Raw genomic sequence first — 16,172 nt, 5'->3', positions numbered from 1 at the left:
TCATTTGCGTTCTGGGTTTTTTGTGTCATGATTTACTGCAGAATTAAATGTGCGTCTTGTGTCTTGGTTTTTAGCTCAATTCAATAAACTTGTTAGAAAAACACGTTCATTTGCGTAATGAGTTGTTATTCTAGTAAACGCCCGTGCCCTTGTCATGCCTCACTGAATTCCTATGTGTTGTCTAATTAAGCACTAACTATCTCCTATTTAATCCTAACTATTTCACGGGTATATTATTTGCACTCTAAGTGAACACTATTTAGTATCCATTTAGAAACAAACTTATTTCAATTCAATCAGAATAACTGAAACAATCACACATACATCTAAAGCCCAATCCGTCTGTCCTGGCGCCCTTGAAGAAAATGCGTGCTTCAATAAAGGATGTTTTAAAATAGTCAAATTGATGGCCCAAATGGTTTTCATCACCAAATGAGATTTTATAACGGATGTCATTGAAAAAAATAAATAAGTAAAAAACCTTCTCAGAAAACTGACTAGGGTTTTTCTCCAGGTTCTCCGGTCTTCCTCCCACCACAAAAATTAGCTTTTAAATTCTAATTAACCTTTCCCTAATTCGCTTGACTGACCATGAAACAATGGTTTGAAGTCGAGATTGAACTTGATTCTTTTATTCATCAAGTTCAACCTCAACTTGAAACCATTGTTTCGTGACCAGTCAAGCGAAAAAAATATGTTTTTTTCTTCTTTTTTTTATTATTGTGTCTAGACCCCGATTGGTCAGCAAACGGATTTTTAGATTTTCTTAATCAGTTGTTTAATTTAACGAGTGGTGGACTATCAAACTGATTGGGGTTACATTCATGTGAGCCTGATAAATCAATATAACCTCTCTCAGACTTGTTAAACTAGACTCAAATTTGTGATTCCCAAAATTACCATCTACAGCTTTTTCAATAGCCTACTTCCGAAAAATGCTTCGCTTGTTACACACAAAATTTTCGATGTGAGGCCTCGTGCTTAATGCTCAGTGATTCGTGACAGGGGAATTAAAAGAATTAATTCAATTTAGCACTTCGCCTCTGACTGAAACCTTTGCGTGTGACAAGCGAAGCATACAGTCAATTCAAAAAACGTTGTCGTTGACCGACTCAATCCTACGCGACTGGACCGAAAGCGAATATGGGTAAAAATCACTGAAGCGGTTAAATATTCGTTCTGAAATAATGTCCCACTAGTAGTAGAGATAAAAATGGCGAGAAACAATCCATTAAATGCATGCATCCATTTAACTCTTATGTATTTTACATGCAATATTACATATATAAGACCTACCATGCATTTTGGTCTTGGAATACTTTATTTAGTGCGCAGCAGTAAAACAGTATTCAAGGTTTTTTTTCAAAAGAAGCTGTATAGTATTTACAATATATAGGCCACAAAAAATAGTTATTCAATAAATATTACCGACTAAATAGACATTTTATAGGTGTAGTACTAGTTACATATATAAAACCTACCATGCATTTCGGTCTTGGAATACATTATTTAGTGCGCAGCAGTAAAACAGTATTCAACGGTTTTTCCCCCAAAAGAAGCTGTATAGTATTTCCAATATATAGGCCACAAAAAATAGTTATTCAATAAATATTACCGACTAAATAGACATTTTATAGGTGCAGTACTAGTGGACATTGTGCTCGAAAAATATCGCCCCATACTGATATCCCTAAAATGTCTATTTGATCTTGAAATCGTAAATGATATCATTTTTAGAAAAAAATGGAAAATACCTTAAATTTTCCTATAAGTGATATCGTTCAATACCGGCCAGATGCATGGAAATAAGCTAAGAAGGAATTTATGCTATTATATATTTTTATATTACTGTTTTAAAAATACTTGGTTTAAGACAATTATGTCTTCATATTAGAATCGGATGGACGTCATGCAGGCCTTGAGATGAGAAATCTAAAAATATTTTTTCTTCGAGTAATTTTAAATTGAATCTGATTGTAGGGTTAAAACGAAAGAAATTAAAATAAAGTACAGTGAAGTGAAGTGTTCTCAGAGCGTTTGAAGGATTTCCTCAGTTTTTATTTACGTTACCATCCGCGCTCGTTGCATGATATCTTGGGTAAGGAAGGATGTTTTCATAGTCACAATAATTGATGTAAAGTAGTTTTACATTATGAACTCAGGATTAGCTTTTAGCCGAATTCAAACACCCGGTTCAGCGGGTAATTAACGTGAGATTTTGAAATCTCGTGACTTGATCCCCCCCTTTTTTTAGTCATTAGGTGAAACAGTCTACGTCTATATGGTATGAAGAGCTTTAAGATTAATGAATACAGAAAGTGTGAATGGTGACGTTTTCTCAAGGTTGCGTGCGCATTCAAATTTAAAGAACTTGACGGGCCACGATACCAGAACACGAGTATTATCATGCATTGCTATGATTTTTTTCTCGATAAGAATTCATCAAATTGATTCTTCTCCACTTTAAATATAAAACTGGCTTCTCAATTTTAATGAATTTGCATTTTCAGCTTTGTGGCCCGTCAAGTTGGATGCGCACGCCACCTTGAGAAAATGGTCTATAGCAGTGAATTCCCTAGAACTGTTTATTTTATTATTTCTTCTACAATATCATTTAATCAATTCCAAATTTCACAAGTATAATCTGAGTTTCAGGCCAAAGGGGAAGGAGACGCATGCAAAGAGTACTCGACAAACCTAACGATTCTTTTGGCGGGAAAATGACGTCACCTATTTAATGGGAAATCAAAAATGAAGAATATGACAATTTTTGATAAGCGCCTCATATACACTGACTTTTTACAAAACCGAATCGAGATAACTGACGACAAAAGCCATTTTCAATTGGATAAAATTTTTACTATGGCAAAACTCTTACATTGACAATAGTTCCTCTTCACAGTTTCCGCCGCCATATTGTAAAGATCCGTAAATATCCCGTGTCTTTTGACACTTGTGAAACTCTAAGTCGTGCTTTTATAACAATGAAACTTGAATTTATTGCTGATATATTCTTAAAACATCGATCATATTACACCTATATTTTAAGAGGCAATTTTTTTTCAATAATGAGCAATAATGGCAAAAAGCGCCAAATACTAGACTTTCGTATGAGTTTTGATCACAATTTTCGTTTTGGGTTAACACTCAAAACCTTTTTTAAACAGTTAGAAACTGATGTACTATGATAAAATGCCTGTTTGAAGCGGTATTTTCAATTGTACAAAGATAATGTTTTGTTGCATTTGTGAGAATGTTGCTTTGTCACAGGCTTATTTATAAAAAAATGGGAAATAAGCAATTGAAGGCCTAAACCTCATTTTCGAATAAATTTTTTGCTTTGGGTTAACACTTTGATTCCACTTTCATCGGTCATCATCAGTTATAGTCTCACCTCTCCTGAACATCCTCAAGCTGAAGTTTATATCAAAAAAGTTTTAATTGTTTGAAATAAATTGTTTCCCATGATTCTCAGTGATCTCAGCTTTCTAGGTTTTTGGTGACTAACTTTAACGAAATAAGTATATCATGACAATGACGGCGCACAAGGCGGTCAACACGATCGAACTATCATGTTGTGTGAGTTGAATCACTTGAAATATTGAATTAGATGACTGCCAGTGATTATATTTCCTTTGTTAATATGAGGCCCCCCTAAATGAATAATTGAGAACAAAAGTCGCTAGTGAAACTAAACAAAAAAATCAGCAAAAAGACAGCACAAGATCAGTTAAGATCATGGATGAGAGGGGGAGTTTGCGTGGGGGTGATAGCGCTAGTGCTACATTTACCCCTAGCCTTCCCCATTCTTAGTCTCTGTTAATGTTATTTGCTACCCTGTCCGAACTACGAAAAATTAAACAGATATATATATATAAAAGAATAATCAGCTGTCATCCTTAAAGATCTCTAGATCTGTTGATTAGACTGCGAACGACAATCAAACATTTGTGACAATAGGCAGATTAAGATTCACGTTTTTCCTTCCCGCAAACGGCAAACGTGACCACGTTTTCATCGTTTCCCTACATTTCATTTTACCTTCTGCAAATCTTCTCGACAAAGACAAGTATTCTTTTGTTTATCTACTACTTGGAGATTTTTGCGATTCCTTTTCACTTATTTTAAAGAATTTTTTAATGGCCAATTGTCGTTTCACGTTTGCCGTAACGAGAATCTTAAAGTCTCTAATCTTCTTAATACGCGTTTGAACCTCATTATACTAAGCAGAAATAAAAAATTAGAAGAAATATTAATTTATTTTTGAGACTCACATGAACTCAATTAAGATATCAACACGTGCACAGCGGAAGACACTACTTCGTGATTCAAAATTTCTCTCCTTCCAGTTTCCTCGGGCGACAGAATAGTGTGGTAATGCCAAAAATTAATTCAACAAATTTCTGCTACTTTGTCCCCTGAGTAATGCCTGGAACGAGAGAAACATTGCATTCTCTACTTTCACAGCCCCCATAATGCCTTGCGTCTTTGGAGGTAACCAATCAAAAAACTGTCCCAAATTGAAAGGTTTCTTAATTGAACTTATGCTATACCTGCTTTTATTTGTACAATACTGATTATCAGTTTATTCCAAGTTATTTTGCGTGTACAGATCATGAAGAGTTTTGGTCTTACAGAAAATGTATTGACTTACGAAAAAATGTTTAAAATTTACCTTAAACGTCTTCAAGCTTCGATCTTTTTCTGTTTTTTACTTGTTCATTTTATTTTTGGATACCAAACAAGGTATTTTTAACATTGTCTGATCAGCCTTCGGCAAAAAATAAGTGGGTTTTTACCCTCCGGTTACCCCCCAAAGACGCAAAGTATTATGGGGATGTGAAAGTAGAGAATGAGTAAAGTATCATATTTAATTTGCCTCAATGACCTTCAAAAAAAGAACCAGCTTTACAACAACTTCTGGCATTTCAAAAGAAAAAGTAGATTATATCTATGAGCTAGAAAAATAATAAAGTTAAGAAATAACTGTGGAATAGCTAAACGAGATAAATAAACAGATAATTTGGTTAGATAATCAAAGTATTCCAAAAAGAAAACGATAAATGATTTTCATTTTAAATTGATGGCTATTTGACCAGCAATTTCATTACAGTGCGACTACAAATAACCTATATAGCCTCTCAGACAAATTTTGAATCAAATTCACAAATAAAGTTTTTGATACTAAGTAACATTCTTGGGCTTATAAACTGCTTCTCGTTCACTCCTGGTCATACATAAACACGTAATAAGCAAAATATTTAAGTGTAAAAAATGTAAACTTTGTGTAGATTCTTTTGTTTAAATACTAAATCGTGATTGGATAATTTGTATGAAATTTGAAAATTTGTCTGGGTGGCCTTGGTTCGTGTGCACTGTAAATCTTTAGTATATCAAAATATAACTTTTGTTCTGAATTGAGCAAGGAGTAGATACTATAAAATAAAAAGGCCCTTATCGACTTTAGTTGTTTCTTGAGAACTGATCTGGTACGTTGTCGGATATCTATCCAGTCATGCATTCAAATACAGATGGAATATACTTATTTCAATAAAGTTAGTCACCTGAAAAGCTACGAAGCTGAGATCGATAAGGATTATGGGTAGATACATTTTACATGTTTCAACCGCTTGATAACTGTTGATGAACTTGAGATCTTTTACCAGTAACAAGTTCAGCTCCTCTGAGAGCATCCTCAACTGCTGCAGTTTGTGTCAAAAGCTTTACTTGTTGGATATAAAACATTTCCCATGATTCTAGGCGATCACAGCTTTCTAGGTTTTTGGTGACTATAAACTTTATTGAAACAAGTATATATTTGAAGAACTGGATAGGAATATTGCTTGAAGATATTCCGGACCGCGTATTGGCCAAAGCTAATTGAAAGCTGAGATATCTCCAAAAATATGCTGTCTTCTTTTAAAATATATTTATTGAAAGGAATAAAGTAAAATGAAGTGTTTTTAAAGCGTTCGAAAATGTTTCTCAGTTTTGTTTAACATTACTTATATCTTTGCATGCTACCTTGGATAAACAAGGATGTTTTTTACAGTTATTGTAATTGACGCCGCGAAATTTTTCAATTTTAATATAATTAAAAATCAGATGTGAAGTTGAGCTGAAACCCCTGAGATAAACAAAAATGGAACATGTATTCGATTTCAATTCACGGCGGTTTTAAATCTTGTAATAAACTCAACAACATTACTGATTCTGATAGAAAAATAGTGTACAATTAAATCTTTGATTTTGCTCTCTGTATAGCCCCAATTACGAGTCGCTCAATGAAGTTGATTTTTTCATAAACAAAAAAATCTGCACGTGTGATCACAATCTTCTCGTACGAATCGGAATTGATAGATATTCGTGATGCTTTGAAAGCTCTCAAAAGTCTCGTCCAATTTCGAAAACTTTCAAAAGATCACCTATATGTACAAATACAAAGAGAATCATACCAAAAATGATGACTTGCAGTCCGTCTAATCCATTGATCTTTCGATTTAAACCAGAAAGAAAAGGCTAGTAAGAGTCCAATGCTGTAAAATATATACTTGCCAGTAAATGAAGTCTGATTTGAATGGTATGAAAACCATCGGAGATCATAAAGTAGAAAGCTTTGGCAACGAACAGAATGATAAAAAAACTATACAACTATATGTGCAGGCGCATAAAGCGGTCAAGACACACGAACTATCATGTTGTGTCAGTTAAATCACTTGAAGCTGGAATATACTGAGATTCTTGCCGGTGATTGTATTTCCGTTTTGAATATAATAAAGTCCCCAAATGAGTACTTGAAAACAAAAATCGTTAGTAAAAAAACAAAAGTAAAATAATAGGTCGAGGATGGGCGGGGAGTGTGTGTATGTGTGGTGGGGGAGAAGGGTGGGTTGAAAAACTGAACGTCGAGGGTTAAGTATTAAGCGAAGTCACTTTTCCGCGGTACCATTGTTTTCGATGTTTCATTAGAAGTAATCAATATGATGAACCTTGATTTACGAAACCTGATGAACATGTGTTACACTTTGCAAACAAAAGTCTAACAAGGATTGGAGTTTTGTCAACTGATTGGGTTTTCTGTGGCACCATGGTAAGCAGGAAATTGTAAAAAAAAAGTATGTAATACATTTATCACCTCCGCATCACCTCCGGCACCGTCATTTGCTTTACTTGGGCGCCCGGACTGCCAAGTAAAATATAATATACTGAAAATTAAGAATCACTTCTGCCTCCTTAAATAGATCTAGATCTACTTGATTGGACTACAACTTGAATATGATAATCAAGCATTAGTAACGATTTTCTTAATACGCGTACGTAACCTCATTATACTCAACAGAAAAATATAAAAGAAATATTTTGGAACTAATTTTTTTAGAAATTCTGGTGCTAATCGCCATGATCACGTTTACATCGTTCCCCTACATGAATTTCACATTAGTTTTTTAAGAGACATCTAGCTAAAAACTAGTGTGAGCTGCGTCGGTGTTTCTAATTAAACAGTAATGATAAAAGGGTAAATTTTACACCGTGAAAAGATGAAAAATCTTACTTAATTTTTAGTACGTTTTTTCATCTTTTCACGGTGTAAAATATTTACCCTTTTATTATTACTTTAGTTTTCATATGCCTTCACCCAAAGACCAATATCATTTTTATTATGTACTAGCACTAATTGGAGATTTTTCCGCTTCTTTTTTTGGTAATTCTATAGAATTTTTCAAGGGTCTACTGAATCGGACCATTCCGAGGTTGAAAAAAAAAACTGGGTCAAGTTGTCATTGCAGTGCATCGTGGGGCGGTTTTAGGGAACGAAATAGACGCCAGTCTTGGCAATCTGTCCCCTAAAACAGCCCCAAAATGCACTGCAATACCAACTCAACCCAGTCTTTTCCTCATACCCAGTGAGGTTTGTACGTCATTACCATAAGCAGTGAGTCCAAAAAAAGGCGCCTTAAAGTTGAAGACAGCATGTCAAACTCAAGCCAGGGGCACTAGACAACGATATTTCGTGGTTCGTTGATGATCGTACGTAAGACCGACCTTCATGAGACACTAAGTCTTCGTCTAAACTTGAAAGCACCCGGCTGATAAAGTCGTCCCCATAAGTATTCTTGATATAAAAAATACTAATGAAGAGGACTTTACGTTTATAGGTTTAAAGGTTTATGCACGTGACGCGTATGATTCAATGACTTATTATTATTCATGTGTTTTTGAAATATATATATTGGAGTATATTGGACTTGTCATTGCCATTTTGATATGCCTCCTGGTATTGAGATGCTCTGTGATTTTATTTCGTTAGATGCTGTCCTATATATTCGATAAGTCATTGAAATATTCAAAGTGGACGAAGTTGAACTTCTCTCATCTAATTTCCTGCTGAGTTTCTTTGGCTGTTTGGAAAATCGTTTTTCAACTGTGGAACTGTATGTAGTGCCCTCCTGGTAGTTTTCATTTGAAGAGGTTTTCTTAGTTAAAAATTCATCAACTGATTGGTATACTGAAATTCTGTCGTTCGTACGACGTTTTCCGCTAGACAAGTTCTTCTTTCTGTATTTTCCCGTTTTGTCGTCAAGCCTTTTATCATCTATTTGATCCTCAAAAGAAAGAATTTTGTGGTTGCTTTCAGTATTCTTCGTGGAAAGACGCTCTTGGTTTTCATCATTGCTTTTAGCAACTATTTCAACATCTTCTGGTTTGTTTTCTTGGACTTTGCTTTTCACTTTAGTTTTATTCTCGGCATCACCTTCGTCTTTTACGATTCTTCTTCTATCATTGCCATTCTTGGTACCTATTTCATTAAGAACGAAAACACTGCCAACCTCCAAGCTGTTGTCATCACAATTAAACTGAAAAGGTAACTTTAAAAGCTTTAAAACCGAGTTTCGGAATCTGAAACGATAGAAAGAATTTATTTACTTTCGGTAAAACATCTTCTATAATATTTATTGTCAAATACTGTACGGTACTGTTGAATATGGCTTTCAACGCAGAACTGCCAAAGCGGGCGGAGAAGGGGGCAGCTACCTGCCCATTTTTATCCCCGTCGTAGGGATTTTTTTTACAGAACTTTATGTAAACATAGGTGGATCCATTCAAAATTCCAATAATCTTAACTTCACCCCACCCACTCTCCTTCCTTTAGATTTCCTAGAATTGCCATCCAAAATTTACAAAGCTTGGTGGGAATACGAGGAAGTCAGAGCCTCAAATATCTTATTTTTCGTGGTGCAACCTTTTTCCATCTACGCGCAACCGTTAAACACTAAATGCGGATGACTTATGGGAATGACATGTGGCCTTTAAATAGAAAGCATTTCACCACGACGCGACGAATAAGGTTTTACGGTGGCCCAAAAGGAAATGCATCAAGTTAGAAGAATTACTGCATTTTAGACGAGTTACTACAAAAGAAGAAATTAAACATGCGAAGACTCGTTTCTTATTTGCAGCAACTCGTTTCTCATTTGCAGCAACTCGTTTCACATTTGCAGCAACTCGTTTCACATTTGCAGCAACTCGTTTCTTATTTGCAGCAACTCGTTTCTTATTTGCAGCAACTTGTTTCACATTTGCAGCAACTCGTTTCACATTTGCAGCAACTCGTTTCTTATTTGCAGCAATTGTTTCTCATTTCTCATTTGCAGAAACTCGTTTCTTGTTTGCAGAAACTCTCTAGCTCGCTACAACTCTGACTTAAAATTGAAAATTAAAAATTGACAGACGTTTTTGGCTAGTTCTTTAGCCTTCTTCAGTAAAAGTAAAAGGGGTCACCGATAAATAATTGTTTTCTTACTTTGGGTTTACGATAGCATAGATAAAAGGGTTGCATATTGCACTGGTCTTGGCTAACAACGTCGGAGCCATTTCTATTTCTGGGCTGATTGAAGATTTCTTTCCAAACATGCAAATTACTACCACAATTGCGTAAGGCAGCCAAGCTATGGTGAAGAAGACAACAGCGAACATGCACATTTTGTTGATGTTTCTTAGATTTCTGAAGCAAAGGTTGACAAAGTAGTAATTACTTTCACTGATATTCTTATTGATCTCCTTTCGGATTTTGGCAAGGTATATTGTCGATACAGACACAGGAATGATGTAGGCCATGGTCAGTAGAAACATCACATATACTCGTCCGCTTGTGTTTTCGGGAGACCATTGTGGCACGCAGTTTGTACCAGCTCCTTCGATGCACATTTCAGTTATTCCAACCAATGGAGGAAGCATTGCACAGACGGAATACAACCACACAGCAAGCAGAACCTTGGTTTGTGAGTTGTCGCGTTCAATTCTATTACCCACAAATGGCTTGTTCTTCACCAAGAGGTAGATTTTCACTGTAATAACTGCCGTTGTTGCTATCATTGATACGCTTCCTGTTCCTGCGACAAATCCAACAAAATGGCAGATCTTATCATTGAAGATCCACCCTTTCATCAAAGAGGAAACGAAAGTAAACGGCAGACTTCCATAGAGCAAAAGAAAGTTCGAAGCAATTATGCTTAAGAAGCACGGTGTTAGAATTTTTTTGCGATACTCTCGTTTCAGCAGGACTATGAACGTGATCAACTGGGTGCAGGATCCAGCCAATAGAAGGAAAGCTGAATATACTGACACTGCCTTGTAGCCTGTTGATGACAGTCGTTCGTATGAACCATCCATAATGAAAAGAATATAGTCTGGTCAAAAACCTAAAAGAAAAAATGGTAACACTTTGTAAGATAGCCATTAAAGGTTAGAGAGAGAGAGCTGCATGACTAGTGAAGATGAGTTTCGGTGGTCATGTTGTCCGCCAGCAACAATGAATTAGGGTTTTTTTTAAGACTAGAGACTTCACTTCCCAAAAAGAAGATATATATTTCCATGCCCTTCAATATCGTTGTCATACTGATGACCATCTCAATAACTTACATTACATTACATTACATTACATTACATTACATTACATTACATTACATTACATTACATTACATTACATTACATTACATTACATTACATTACATTACATTACATTACATTACATTACATTGCATTACATTACATTACATTACATTGCATTACATTGCATTACATTACATTACATTGCATTACATTACATTACATTGCATTACATTAAATTACATTACATTACATTGCATTACATTACATTGCATTACATTACATTACATTACATTACATTACATTAAATTACATTACATTACATTGCATTACATTAAATTACATTACATTACATTGCATTACATTACATTACATTGCATTACATTACATTACATTACATTACATTGCATTACATTACATTGCATTGCATTACATTACATTGCATTACATTACATTACATTACATTGCATTACATTACATTGCATTGCATTACATTACATTGCATTGCATTGCATTACATTACATTACATTACATTGCATTACATTACATTACATTACATTACATTACATTACATTACATAACTTACAAGTGTCAAAGCTCAATTTTCGTCAGTTTTGTATTGGTCGAGAGTGTATTACGTGAACGCGAAGAAATTCGACTGTTTCCCGGTGAGTTGTCTGAAAAGGAAATCATGCAATGTTAACCGGGAAATATCAAAACCGGAAGTCACGTGACCACGAAAAACATCACCTCACGCACGCGTTTGTAAAAATTCATTCATAAGTAAAAAGTAGTTTTATCGAAGATGGCTCGCTTTGCTGACCGTGGAGAGCAGGAAATTCAAGAACTACTTACAGAAAAAGACTCTGCATCCACCAAAAATGCGACAAATGTTTCTTTCTCTTTGTCACTTGATAGTTTGTGGACCCTCGATGTTTTGTGGACCCTCGACGGCCGATGTTTCGGCTCCGCCTCAGGAAACATCACCATCTCAGGTCCACAAAAATACTGGTTCCCTCGGTCCTAGTCAATAAGTGTTAAATAATTACTGGTCTCTTTATAGCGTGGTAATACTGAACTGAACGTTGGCGGTATGCATTGAACTTGTCGCAGTAAAGCGCTGCGTTGCAGATTTAAAGCCCAGCACAAAGGTTTTGATATTTTATACCGCTTCGCATGTATGACGTATTCTTTCGACCGTACGTGCACGTAAAAGTGATCTCTATCTATTCGAATAATCCAGTCTTTAACTATCATTGTTATTTCTATGAAACTCTTCAATTGAAGAGTGCCGTGAGACAGGATTAAGCGATGGTGATCAATACATTTAAATGTGAATCGTAAGATAAGGCTCAACTAAAAAAAATATATCTAATAATTTCTTGTCTCATCAGTTCATATTTCCTGAAATTAAACTGGAATAGATAAGTTCAAAAGTTTAACTTACTTCGTTTAATATCCAAACGCTCAAATATTGAATTGTTGTCGTGACTGATAATCATTACTCGAGGCGTCTACGAAACATTGTATTGAAAAAATCGAATTGGCTATTCAGTTTATGAATTCGGTTTAACTAATTGGCTTGAAGTATAAAACCAGCTAAAAATTTCCATATTTGCATCTGCGCGTATCAATGGAAATCGCAGTGAGAGGTATACAGATAACGGTAGAAAACAATATATTCTTAGGCGGCCTTTCTGAACACTTTATAAATGATAATTTAAAAAATTATATTGTTTACCTCCTGCAATGCAAACCCCCGCCCATCGATTGATCATAAGATAATTTTAAGTTGTTTGTTCAATTCTATTCGATTAACTATGCATTGTTTAAAACTCAAGCACGAGCTTTCAATTAAAAAAATTAAAATTAAAAATGTTTTTTTTATTCGTTTTCGCGAATAAATAACTTTATTGAGTTATTTGAGGATGTTTATTAAGAGTCAGCTAATTGAATGACTTGAAGCAATAGATCAGCGAAAATGGATCTCAATTTCAATAGAAATAAACCCGATCTGACATAGATTTCTTAAAGAAGCTGTTAATAACTGTCCCAGTTATTTTCTTTATCAATTACAGGGCAAGATTACTCGATGACGATTGGTTAATGAAGGAGGGCTTTTTTCTGTAATTCGATGCCCAATGAAAGATGAGAGCACATGCAATGGAGAAACAAGTTTGAACTCAGAATAAAATTCTTTTGATCCATAACTACAATAGACCTATCCCGAATTCGCTTGACTGACCACGAAACAATGGTTTGAAGTCGAGACTGAACTTGATTCTTTTATTCATCAAGTTCAACCTCGACTTGAAACCATTGTTTCGTGACCAGTCAAGCGAGTTTGGGATAGGTCTATTGTTTTAAATCTCTGGCTGCCAGTGAAATTGAACTCGCGACCTACAGCCTCGTCCGATTTTGACAGTCCTCAGACTTTTCCACGTCTAATTATTTCTTAATTGGTCAGCATGGAGGGAGACCTAACACATAATAGTTACAAATTGTACTCGAGATTGTGCACTTTCTTATACAAACTATTGTTAGAAATAACTAATATATGTCAAAAGAAAAAAGGCTGGGTCCCGGGGTAATTTCAGGGCAACATGTAGTATTTTTTTTCCTTTCTCAGGCTATAGAGTTTTTGGAAAGCGTCTGTAATTGAAATGGTCCACAAACTAATAACCCTAATATTAATGATAATAATAATAATAATAATAATAATAATATTAATATTAATAATAATATATTATAATTAAAAATAATAATTAAAATAATAATGATGATAATAATAATAATAATATATTATAATTAAAAATAATATTTAAAATAATAATAATAATAATAATATATTATAATAATAATAAAAATAATAAACTTTATTTATACTGGTAAAAAGGCCTTCAGTATTATAAAATACTGGTATCAATAGATGACCAGCCCATAACACCCTAGGTTACAAAGGCTCTCGCTCCAGTGCTTCTCGACTCTACGACCGAGACTGAAGCGAGAACCCAGCTGCAGGTTAAATGATAGTCAAGAATAAATACTAAGAAAATGAAGTTGTTTTTATTTCCGTCAATTTGTGGTATCTTAAGGAGCGCAAATTTAAAGTAAAAGGAAAAGTGTAGAGGGAAAAATTATAATCTTCTTGAAAAAAAAAAAAAAAAAAAAGAGAGAGAAATTATACATTCTAAGCCACAGCTAAGTTTATATGTTTTATCCCTTTTCGATAAACATGAAAACAACCTGCCAAATTAATATATAAAGAAAGAAACATCTGCCTCGTAGATCTGCTGATTGGAATACAAATGACAATCAAACATTTGTAACAACTTCTTATGATAAGCGTACGTAACTTCATTATGATACTCAACAGAAAAATCTAGAAGAATTCTTTTTTGGGACTAGCGCAAATCGCCATGACCATGTTTTACATCGTTTCCCTTAATTTCACTTTTAAAAGACTTCTAACCAAAGAAAAATATTCTTTTGTTTTTTGTTTTTACACAATATGTGGAGACTTTTGAGATCCCTCTCTATTAGTTTCAAAGCCGGAACGGCTAGCTCACTGGTTCGTGATCATGTTTTCCGTGACAGTAACTAGATTGTTAGGCTCTCTGAATGACGAGTCTTTTGCAGCCAATCGTTTTCTTTGGTTGGTCACAAACATATTTGCTGCTTATAGATTTATCAACACTACGTCTTTCCAGTTCTTCCATTAACACTTGGTTTAGTGCGTAATTAAACAACAGCCGCATACGTTTGCTCACTAATGTTAAATTACTAAGACTCATTTTGTAGATTTTGCTTGGAGCTATTTTCGTTCGAACAATTATTATTTCTTTTATTGTTAAGTGTTCAGCTATAATAGTTCAAGCAGTAAATGTAAGTGCTCTGACTTTTCCTAGGTAAACAACTAACTTTAGTGGCTTCAAGTCCTACATTATTATCTCAGGTAAAGTTCATTTGGTCTTGTGTAAGTCAGTGTGGCAATCCCCTAAGCTGAGCTTGTACGCCTCAATTAATGACGTTATTAGTCCTGAATGAATCTGAAAATGAATTTTGGCTTGTAGGCTGTGAATTTATACTTAAAAATTAAAGAAAGTGGCACGAATGTGTTCGTGACAATGCAAGGCATACTAGCCAGACCGATCTAGTCCAGAATTGGACCCACTTTTATCGGTAGGTGCGCGCGCGGCAGAGACGATCCGAGTAGCGGAAAAAGACTGGTTAAGTTTACTTCTATTTTGAGATATAATAAATAAGTTAGTGAGAAAAGTGGATCCAGTTCTGGACTAGACCTAGACTGCGAGCTAAGTCCCTCTATTTCCCTTGGTCACCGTCCGTCTGTCTGTCCGTATCGATTGGTCGAGGAAGATTGGATACGAGTCCAAGGTCCCTGGGGGAGGGACCAATCGACACGGACAGACAGACGGACGGTGACCAAGGGAAAGGAAAGGACCGCTATCACGCTTAAGGTCACGGCACTTGCTCGAGGTCATATTGCGATAGCTAGAGCAAAACTTTTTAGTGATACGAAACTGCTCTACGCCACCACCATTGATGACCTGCGCTGAGAAATTGTCTTAGATTTCAGATCTCTGTCCGACCTTTTTCATTAAATGGGTGTATATACGAGCTGTAAATTGATAACACTCTCTACCACTTCTTCAGTTACTTGTGTGTTGTCAACTACAGTTGAAACTACTAAGGCAAGCGAATAAAGAACTTCTTTTCGCGGTACGGTTTCTTAAAAAAATTGCGTTTTCAGTTTTCTATCTATGCCAGCGGTCCCGAAGGCTTACGTTATCCGCGCATGAAATAACGGATTGTTAAACAACAAAGCAAATTGCAAAACGAGTGGGATAGCGAACGAGAAAAACAATAACCAACAAATAAAACAGCTTTATCCGTGCTCCGTTCAGTAATAAAGCACGCAGGAAGTAACGTAAGCACGAAAGAAGTGTAACGAGCAACACAAGCGGCAGCCGAATGCTCCTAACAATTCTAACCCATGAGTGCTTTCGGCACTTTCTAAATGCTTTATTACTGAACGGAGCACGGATAAAGCTGTTTTATTTGTTAGTTATTGTTTTCTCGTTCGCTGTTTTGTTCCTTTTATATATTAATATATTACTCATTTTATTTGGGCATTGAATTTATTTACGCAAAAAGAAAGACAGTGTCAGGATCTAGCAGCATTTCGCGCGCGCGGATTGCGTCATCACTGTGCTCCGTTCACTAATAAAGCACAGTTTTCTCACGCCCGATTTTTCAACTACTC

At 35.2% G+C, this 16,172-nt stretch overlaps 1 protein-coding gene across 2 annotated transcripts; it reads right to left on the bottom strand.

The window, feature by feature from the left end:
* Positions 1-6,875: 6,875 nt before the first annotated feature.
* Positions 6,876-12,053, bottom strand: LOC116297330 (rhodopsin). Of its 2 annotated transcripts, XM_089040018.1 has the most exons (4): positions 11,744-12,053; positions 11,475-11,565; positions 9,803-10,700; positions 6,876-8,898 (listed from the first exon to the last, which is right to left on the bottom strand). In XM_089040018.1, exons 3-4 carry the CDS (start codon positions 10,669-10,671, stop codon positions 8,250-8,252), a joined length of 1,518 nt encoding a protein of 505 aa, XP_088896144.1. In that variant the 5' UTR covers positions 10,672-10,700; positions 11,475-11,565; positions 11,744-12,053; the 3' UTR covers positions 6,876-8,249. The 2 variants fall into 2 exon arrangements, with proteins under 2 accessions (XP_088896144.1, XP_031561409.2); XM_031705549.2 differs by lacking the exon at positions 11,475-11,565.
* Positions 12,054-16,172: the final 4,119 nt, after the last annotated feature.

The sequence above is a fragment of the Actinia tenebrosa genome, unplaced genomic scaffold, assembly GCF_029948245.1.
Source record: "Actinia tenebrosa isolate PJP-AT-01 unplaced genomic scaffold, QUT_ActTen_1.0 PGA_scaffold7__59_contigs__length_16204524, whole genome shotgun sequence".
NCBI classification, from domain to species: Eukaryota; Metazoa; Cnidaria; class Anthozoa; order Actiniaria; family Actiniidae; genus Actinia; species Actinia tenebrosa.
The sequence above is the reverse complement of the archived record's forward strand: the minus strand, read 5'-3'. Positions and strand labels throughout refer to the sequence as shown.

Excerpts from the sequence above, each read along its gene's own strand:
- LOC116297330 (XM_089040018.1), bottom strand. The coding sequence starts at position 10,671 with ATGGATGGTTCATACGAACGACTGTCATCAACAGGCTACAAGGCAGTG. Across the intron at positions 8,899-9,802 it reads TATGCTATCGTAAACCCAAA|ATTCCGAAACTCGGTTTTAA; the intron begins GTAAGAAAACAA and ends CTATCGTTTCAG.